Source organism: Octopus bimaculoides, chromosome 6, assembly GCF_046866305.1.
Source record: "Octopus bimaculoides isolate indiv1 chromosome 6, ASM4686630v1, whole genome shotgun sequence".
Taxonomy (NCBI): domain Eukaryota; kingdom Metazoa; phylum Mollusca; class Cephalopoda; order Octopoda; family Octopodidae; genus Octopus; species Octopus bimaculoides.
The window spans coordinates 107,165,763-107,175,624 of record NC_142933.1 but is presented as its reverse complement, the minus strand read 5'-3'; the positions used below and the strand labels follow the sequence as shown (position 1 = coordinate 107,175,624).

The 9,862-nt window shown below is 38.6% G+C and overlaps 1 protein-coding gene across 13 annotated transcripts in view; it reads right to left on the bottom strand.

Moving 5' to 3' along the window:
• The window catches only part of LOC106880445 (lethal(2) giant larvae protein homolog 1), a 150,402-nt gene that overhangs the window by 57,670 nt on the left and 82,870 nt on the right, over positions 1–9,862 (bottom strand). For 7 of the 13 annotated variants that reach the window (XM_089354388.1, XM_089354383.1, XM_089354389.1 and 4 more), the window contains exon 17: positions 6,259–6,285. The exons of the other annotated variants lie outside the window; for them this stretch is intronic. In XM_089354388.1, coding sequence (XP_089210514.1) covers positions 6,259–6,285 — 27 coding nt within the window. The remainder of the gene's footprint in view (positions 1–6,258; positions 6,286–9,862) is intronic. 13 annotated transcript variants of the gene reach the window in all.

The following is a 9,862-nucleotide window of genomic DNA, read 5'->3' as shown; positions in this document are numbered from 1 at the left end:
ATTGGTCTTGACCAACACCAGTCATTTCTTCAGACTAAATACATCACTGTATGGACCAGGCTATCGGATGTTGTCATACACCAATAGCCACAGTGCACATGCTCGCATTGTTGTAGCTTTCAAACGATGCCACCCCACTGGCTAAGTGGGCAGGAGACCAACATTCTCCTCAGCCAGTCCATCACAGGGAAACCCATTTTCAGCTGAGTGCAACATAAAATGTTTGGCCCAAGAACACAATGCACTGCCCGATCTTAGAATTGAAACCATAATCTTGCACTTGGGATTGTAACACTAACCACTAAGCCATGCACCTTCACCTGGCTGTATATAGATTTGCAGGGTAAACATATGCTGGTGACATGTAAAAAGCGAGTCTGGGACCAACCCCCTGGACAACAGATGATGATTTAAAACTTCTTAATTTATTGGAGGGGATAATTAACCAAGCAGAGTAGTCATCCTAAGAGGTAGTTGTTGTCGGGGGAATTGTCCAATGAGGCGGGTGTAATTGTCCTGATATGGTAAAAAGTAACCAATGCACTCTGTAAAGTGCAAGGGCATCCAGCTGTAGAAACCATGCCACAACAGAAAGTCAAAGTCTGGACAGCTCCTGTTAAACTGTCCAACCCATACCAGCATGGAAGATGGACATTAAACGATGACAATGATGAGAATTGTGTGGCTATCACAGAAAGCTCCTATAGAGGACATGGCTAATCCAAAACAGAAGAGTACAATACAAAGTACCAGGCAGTTGAAATGCAGGAGATCCGACCAATGAAATGATTTCATGAGGAGTATATAAAAAGTCAGGGGTTATGAGAGGTGAGCCAATGACAGTACCGCCTGATTGGCACCTGTGCCAGTGGCACATAAAAAGCACCATTCGAGCCTGGTCGATGTCAGTGCCAGCTGACTGGTCCCGTGCAAGGGGCATGTAAAAAGTACCCACTACACTCTCGGAGTGGTTGGTGTTAGGAATGGCATCCAGCAGCCTCCTGGCTTGCCAATCCTCAGTCAGATCGTCCAACCCATGCTGGCATGGAAAGCTGACGTTAAATGGCAATGATTATGGTGTGTGTGTGTGTGTGTGTGTGTGTGTGTGTGTGTGTGTTTAACCATTTGTCAAAATTGCGATTAAGGCCATTTAGCATCCTTCTTCATGTAGTAATGATATCAGGGTGAAATATTATATATCAACATGCCTGCACTAATATGCATTCTACACATTACATAATACAAACTGAAGGCTGTGAATCATCTGTAATCCCAAGGATGAATAGTGGCTGAATATAGTCACTTCTCATACCTTCTGATATTCATGGTGTGTGTGTGGGTGTGTGTAACATGTAAATATACAAGAGGGTAATGAACTCTGTAACATGCAAATAAACAAACAAGAGGGTAACGGACTCAAAACAAAACAGAACAAGTTTTCTTGACCTATGTACATCAAAGGCAAATTTTTAAAATTAAAATTGGGATTAATTTCTCTTACAGTCTAATCAATTATAACCAATTAACATGGCAATTGGGTTGGTTTTTAGTCATTCTATTTTCAGTTTCAGCAAAAAGCAGTAGCCATGCTGTGTCACCACCATTAATGCTAATGTTTGTGCATTTTTGGCACATTTCCAGAATCAGTCCTGGTAAAGTAGGGATTTGAACAGAGATGCCCTTCTTTCTAGCCACAGTGTGGGTTCATCTGGTACCTCAGATGAAAAGTTATACTCGGAAGAATTTGGTAAAACGCATGACACAATCAAAGTTATAACAATGGCCTCCAATTTTGGCACAAGGCCTGCAATTCTGTAAGGGGCGGGTAGTTAAATTATATTGACCCTAGTACTCAACTGGTACTTATTTTATTGACCCCCAAATGGATGAAAGGCAAAATCAATCTCGGCAGAATTTGAACAACGCAAAGATACAAAATGGCACTAAGCATTTTGTCCAGCATATATCTATATATACACATATATACATATATCTATCTATAGATACATATCTCTATCTCTCCCTCTCTCTCTCTCTCTATATATATATATATATCTGTATATCTATATCTATATCTATATATACATATAAATATATATCTGTATATCTATATCTATATATATCTATATATATATATATATATACATATAAATATATACATATATCTATAGTTGGAATTTACAAAAAAAAAAAAAGATGAAGATGGGTGTGTAAACAAATAGTACATGCATAGATTTAACGCTCGGGAAGTGAGAAAGTCTTATGTTTCAAGCCTACACTCTTTGACAGAAAGAAACACAAAAATAAGCAGAGAGAGAAATATATATATATAAATAGGATGGGAGCACTCCGTCAGTTATGACAAGAGTCCCAGCTAATATGGGAACAGCTTGCTCATGAAATTAACATGCAAGTGGCTGAGCACTCCACAGACACATGTACTCTTAACGTAGTTCTCAGGGAGATTCAGCATGACACAGTGTGACAAGGCTGACCAATTGAAATACAGGTACTTCTACTCATTTTTGCCAGCTGAGTGAACTGGAGCAACGTGAAATAAAGTGTCTTGCTCAAGGACACAACACTGATCGTGAGCGGAACGCCCTAACCACTAAGCCACACGCTTTCACATACACATATACATACACACACACACACAAACGTCTAACCCAAGCTAGCATGAAAGAATGTTGGCACTCCGCCACTTACAACGACGAGGGTTCCAGTTGATCCGATCAACGGAACAGCCTGCTCGTCAAATTAACATGCAAGTGGTTGAGCACTCCACAGACACGTGTACCCTTAACGTAGTTCTCGGGGATATTCAGCGTGACACAGTGTAACAAGGTTGACCCTTTGAATTAGAGGTACAACAGAAACAGGAAGTAAGAGTGAGAGAAAGTTGTGGTGGAAGAGTACAGCAGGGTTCGCCACCATCCCCTGCCGGAGCCTCATGGAGCTTTAGGTGTTTTCGCTCAATAAACACTCACAACGCCCGGTCTGGGAATCGAAACCGCAATTCTATGACCGCGAGTCTGCTGACTTAACCACTGGGCCATTGCGCCTCCACGTAGCATGAAAGAATAGACAAATGACAAACAAACGATTATGGCTAAAACTGTGTTAGGTTTCATAATGGAAGTACCACATGTCAATTGCTGATCCGTTGCCATGGACTGCACTAATGTGTACAAGGAAAATGGTGTAAGCAATAATAAACATTATCGCTGTGTCTTCTTTGTCTATTTCCTGTTTGGTGATGCTGGAATATAAAATGTCTACCCCATCCTGTTCAGTATTTACACTCATTACAGAACATCTTAGAATTCTATATTTGTGAAGTGAGGAAATTATAATTATGTAAACCATTTATGTTGGTCTGACTGGTGTTCACTTCATCTTGATTTTTGTTTTTAGATATTTTGGCTCTTGTATGCGCCAACCTTCTTCAGGTGTCCAATACAACTGAATTTAGCACAAGAACTCTGAAGAAGACTGGAGCATGCAATAGAATCGAGATTAGGAGGACGCCAGGCAGACTAACATAAACAGTATACATAATACACAACATCTTCTGTATGTGTGTGAAATACAGTAACAAATACACATACATGCATGTAGGCAAGTGTGCACATGCACACATACACACACAGATATACAAGGTATCCATAAAATATCTTTACAAATCCCACACTTCCAGACATCAAATTGTAAAGGCAACTTATGGACACCCTGTATGTATGTGTATGAAACACGTGTACCGTGATATCCTTTGTGTTCTGTCTTTAATTTATGTTTGACGTATACGTATATATATATATATATATATATATATATATATATATATACATACACACACACACACACACACACACACAGATACATAGGCACACACATTATCAAAGTTAAGCTAATCCTTTTAAGAGTTATTGACTTGTGGGAATTTCAAACGAATGAAATTAAACAAGAAAGAAAAAATTTTTAATTGTGAATCGTTGAGCACATTATTACACAGAAATAATTGGATATGTAGAATCTTTCATCCAAAGTAATATTACTACAACACAAAACTATTAGTGCTACTACTACTACTACTACTACTACTACAACTACCATTGTTAAATAACAAACCACACAGGGATTACATTAAATGCAATGTGTTGAATGCGTTTAAGGTACATCAGGAGAAACAATACTGCATCACTGGATATAATAAGGGTGTGCTTGTTTAGTAAGATTAATTAGTGATAATAATTCAACTACTTAAAAGAAAAAAAAAAATTATAACTTTTTTGATACCAACCTCCCTGTGACCCACCCCTGGTTAGATGATATAAGCTTTCCGTTGTAAAATTATCTAAATTAAGACCTATTAAAATTTTGTATTGATTTACGCAACAAATACTAGATTAACTACAACAAAAGTTATTTTACTGAATAAATTATTTGTTGTTTTCAAAATGTATTCAAATAAAGAAAGTGAATTTCAACAGAAATATGGTAACAAACAGGTTAACCATTTCGATACCAACCTGCTGGAAACCACCTCTGTTTCTTTGATACAAATTTCCTGTTTTAACCCTTTAGTGTTTAACCGGCAATATCCAACCAAAATATTCAAACTAGCCCAATCCGGCTGGTTTTATGTTCAAACCATCCAGATCTGGCCACCCACACCTACATTACAATGTCATTCTAAAAAGTAAAAACCACATCATTGAAACCTTGATCTACGAGAAAAAGTGGGATTAATTCAAAACAATGTGGATAAATAAGGAATACCTTTGATAGAGCAATCTGAATGCTAAAGGATTAACCCTTTCGTTACTAACCCGGCTGAAACCACTTCTGGCTCTGTAGTACAAATGTCTTGTTTACATAAGTTCAGAATTAAAATCTTCCACCAAACCTTAGTCATAATTTATGTTCCTAACACTAGCTGATAACTAAGTTATTTTACTAAATTCTTTGTCATATTTAAAATAATTGAGAGAAAAACAGAGCATCTCAAAATAAATACAGTGACGAAAGGGTTAAACTTATCTAAACTAAAACCGTCCATCAAGGTTTTGTGTTAATTTAGGTTCCAACACTACCTTAATTATGACAAGGTTTTTTCACTAAATAAATTCTTCAAATATTTTCATAAATTCTTCAACTCAATGATTAAAACCTTGGACACTTGCAGAAGAAATTTTGGTAACTAATCACTAAATTAAATGAAACAGAGTCATAGCCGTGTCATTAAGAAGTTTGCTTCCCAATCGCAATGGTTTTAGGTACAGTCTCATTGTGTGGCACCTAGGGGAAGGGCCTTTTGCTATAGTCTCTGGCCAGCCAAATTTGTGAGCGAATGTGGTAGATGGGAACTGAAAGAAATCCATTGTGTGTGTAACAAGGCTTTGGTTGGCTTGGTGCTATAGGAGAAAATACTTGCCCAGGGTACCACACACAGGGACTGAATCCAAAACCATTTGGTCGGAATGCAACATCCACACCTGTGTCTTTTACTCATAAAAAATGATAAGAATTATAAGAAATTAACTAATTACAGGTATTTACCATGTCAACAGCAAAGCACTTATTTTTTTTAATGTCTGCACAAAAGAATAAAATGGATACTGAATCTGGTGAGATCAATTGGAATCTTCTCGTATCCATGGCAATCAACAGTAAAATTTAAAACTTCTAAAAATGTTTCAAGCCACATGTGGACATTATAACATATATTAACATTTGATATTAAATCTGTAACCAAGTAACCAAAATTGGATGACCTCAACATTATAGACCCAGAAGACCAAAATAACTCCCACAACTGCATGCAATAACAACAACAATAATAATAATAAAACATAGTCTTTGATGTAACCCAGGCATGGGCAACCATTTTCATGAAGCAGGCCACATGAGACATGGCACATCAACATGTAGGTCACACTACTGAAAAGATTTCAAGGTAAATATTTGTTAGGCATGCCATTAAGAAAGTCCCACTAGCTGAAGTCTGCTCCAGACTGGCTTAACCCATTCAAAGAATTATTTGAAATATTTTTATGTGTTTTTTTTTTATTGCTATCTAAACATTAATATAGATCTAGTTGTAACATGGACATATTAACAGCATGCAACTAAAATAATAAAACAGGCATTTGAGTTTTGGAAGGTCGAGTTGACAAGCAATTATAAATGAAAAATAGAAATTAAGGGAGTTTTTGAGTTAGTGAAGCTTGGTGGGAGAGGGAGAACTGTACATACCAATTCATTCGTTTATTTCGCCTGGCCCTGGAAAAACATTTTAGCATAATAAACATTGCAACAACAACAACAGCAGCAACAACACAGAAAGCCACATGTTCTCCCAACATGCTTTAGCACCATTTTAGGTCAAATATTCTTTTTTTTTTTTAAAAAAACAAAGGTGTAAAAGGGAATAAAAGACAAAAAAAAACAACAACAGCAAAAATGAATATAATAATAAAGACAAGATGCAACAGAAAGAAAAAAAGAAATTTTCAAAATTAAAAAAGGAAATCAAATCACACACAGACATGCCAACATGGAACATGGATGTTAAGTGATTATGATGATGCTGATGATATCAGATACACATGAGAAAAAAAAAACCCCATCTAACTTCAAACTGTCAAATTCTGAGAAATTAAATATTTTTCTTCTTTTATTAATTAATTAGCAAACATTACAATCTGAACACATTCTAAGATTGGAATTAGGAAAAGAAAAGTCAATGTTTTCTAGAACAGATCTAAAACAATGAACTATTCTGCAACTCTTACTACTTTTTCTTCTGTCCTCATCTCTAACCATCGTCACCCCCCTTTCACACTCTTGTAAACCTAACCATCCACCCGGCCAACCATGATTTTTTTTTTTGTCCCTATTCACTCTTTAGCCACATTCTTGTACTCGGATGGTGGTATATCCCGATATCTCATCACCGTCTCTTCTCCCTTTCCTGCTGGGTTAGCTGTGCATCGCCTCTAATGCAAGGCACTTGTTCCCGTCCCTCTTTCATATTTCAGCCTCTGAACACGTGGCACAAAGCCGTCTTTTCTTCTTTCCCTCTGTGAAAAAACCTTACTCAGTCAAAGAGAGTCTTTTCTTTGTCTTGCAAGTTACTTGGTGACCTCACTAGCACTGGTGTCACACAAAAAAAAAAAAAAAAAAAAAAAAAAGCACCCAGCCCACACTCAGTAAAGTTGTTGCTATCAGGAAGATCATCCTACAATAGCAGCAGTGCCGAGACAGACATTGGAGTTTGGCGCTGCCCTTTGGATCATCAGATCCTGTTGAACTATCCAACCTACGCCAGCATCGAAAAGGGGATGTTAAACGAGAATAATAACAACTGAGTCATTTATCCCAGTTGTTATTGATATCTTTTAAGTACACTAATATTCACACCAATATGTATACGTTAGTTTTTGTACATCTATCATAAGTACCCACTACACTCTCGGAGTGGTTGGCGTTAGGAAGGGCATCAAGCTGTAGAAACTCTGCCAGATCAGATTGGAGCCTGGTGCAGCCATCTGGTTCGCCAGTCCTCAGTCAATTTGTCCAACCCATGCCAGCATGGAAAGCAGACATTAAACAATGATGATGATGAGAATATGATCAGAGTTGCTAGCCATACTTGCTAAAATAATTCAAATATAAATTAGTCATGAAGCTAATTGCTGTATAACTATTTTCAATTAACTTAACAAAAGCTCATTACATTAAATATTACTAGCACCATGGCTGATGCTGGTGACACGTAACTGGCATCTGTTCCAGTGGCATGTATAGAGCACTTTTCAAGCATTGGGCCTCACGGAGGCAAAGTGGCCAATGCTGGAGACATGAAAAGCTCCTTTCGAGTGTTGGGCCTCACAGAGGCAACGACCAAGAACTTTGGCATTATGTCATGCTTGAGAAGAAGACCCATCAAGCCAAGTAAAATCACAGTCGTGGCAGATGCCGGTGTCACGCAAATGGCACGCCAACCACTCTCGGAGTGGTTGGCGTTAGGAAGGGCATCCAGCCATAGAAACCATACCAAATCAGACTGGGGTCTGGTACAGCCTTCCAATTTACCAGCCCTGGTCAAACTGTCCATCCCATGCCAGCATGGCCAACAGATGTTAAATGATGATGATGATGATCCAACCGCAGAGAACCTGCCTTATCAGCTCCTGTCAGAACAGAAGACGGATGTTAAAAGATGATGATGACAACCAAGTTATTTATCCTAGTTGTTACTTATATTTTTTTTTAGGTATGTTAATATTCACACCATGTTATTTCTTTACTACCCACAAGGGGCTACACACAGAGGGGACAAACAAGGACAGACAAATGGATTAAGTCGATTACATCGACCCCAGTGAGTAACTGGTACTTATTTAATCGACCCCGAAAGGATGAAAGGCAAAGTCGACCTCGGCGGAATTTGAACTCAGAACGTAGCGGCAGACGAAATACCGCTAAGCATTTCGCCCGGCGTGCTAACGTTTCTGCCAGCTCGCCGCCTTGGAAGACGCCATGGAAGACGGATGTTAAAGGATGATGATGAATTCTTGCTAGTTGTAGACCCAGGCATAGCTCTGTGGTTAAGAAGTTTGCTTCCCAACCACATGGTTTTGAGATCAGTCTCACTGCTTGACAGACAACATGGGCAAGTCCCTTTGAGAGTGGATTTAGTTGACAGAAACTGAAAGAAGCCCATCGTATATGTATTGTATGTTTGTAGAATGTGAGCATGTGTCTGTGTCTCGTTGTCTTAACAATGCGGGCTTTTTCCAATATTCTGAGAAAGCCTGTCTGACTATAATGAAACATTACTGTGCTTGGAATCAGGAAAGGGTTGATGACAGGAAGAGCATCCAGCCAAAGAAAATCAGCCACAACCTAGTGCATCCAATCCATGAAAGCATAAAGCCTGTATGGCTTCTGTGCTGGTGGCACGTAAAAAAGCACCCACTACACTCTCGGAGTGGTTGGCGTTAGGAAGGACATCTAGCTGTAGAAACCTTGCCAGATCAGATTGGAGCCTGGTGCAGCCACTGGCTTTCCAGTCCCCAGTCAAGCAATAGGTGTTGGTTTGGTAATTAGTATTTAATATTAAAGTAGTGAATTAATACTGCCTCATTTCTGAAATATCTGGTATATATAACCCAGCATCATCATCATCTCGTCGGCTTTCCATGCTGGCATGGGTTGGACAGTTTGGCAAGTTTCAATGGGCTCAACAACCATGCCTTCCTCTAATGTCTCATTTCTGGCAGGGTTTCTATGGCTGGATGCCCTTCCTATCACCAACCCCTTTACAGACTGTACTGAGCACGTTTTTCAAGGCACCAGTACTTGCCATCATTAAGACTAAAAAAAAATCCTCTCAAGCCCTGTGTTGATGCTATTTGGACTGACTACCAAACACTGGGTGCTTTGCATGGCCCCAGCGTTGTTGTCTTGAAGAATGCAAAGCGGAAAAGAGAACAAGAGAAAGGAACAGATCTATTGTTGTGAAAAGATGGTAATTGAGTAAATGATAATAAACTGGGCATCCAAACCGATTTCTTACAAAACAACAAAGCACAAAATTTGAGAAAAATGAGTCAAAAACATTAACAATGTATACAAAACTAATTGCTGCAACTAGAAGTAGAAGCTTAGTAATGAAGGGACATGCTCAAGACAATATCTCCACTTTATAAAACAAAATCTAATAATGATGTGAATCAATCAATATGATTGGTGAAATAACTTGTTTCTCATGCAGGAATATCTTCTGTCCCCATTCACTTTGGCTCAACTTATTGTACATTGAGGACCCACTCTAATACCTCACCCACCCCCC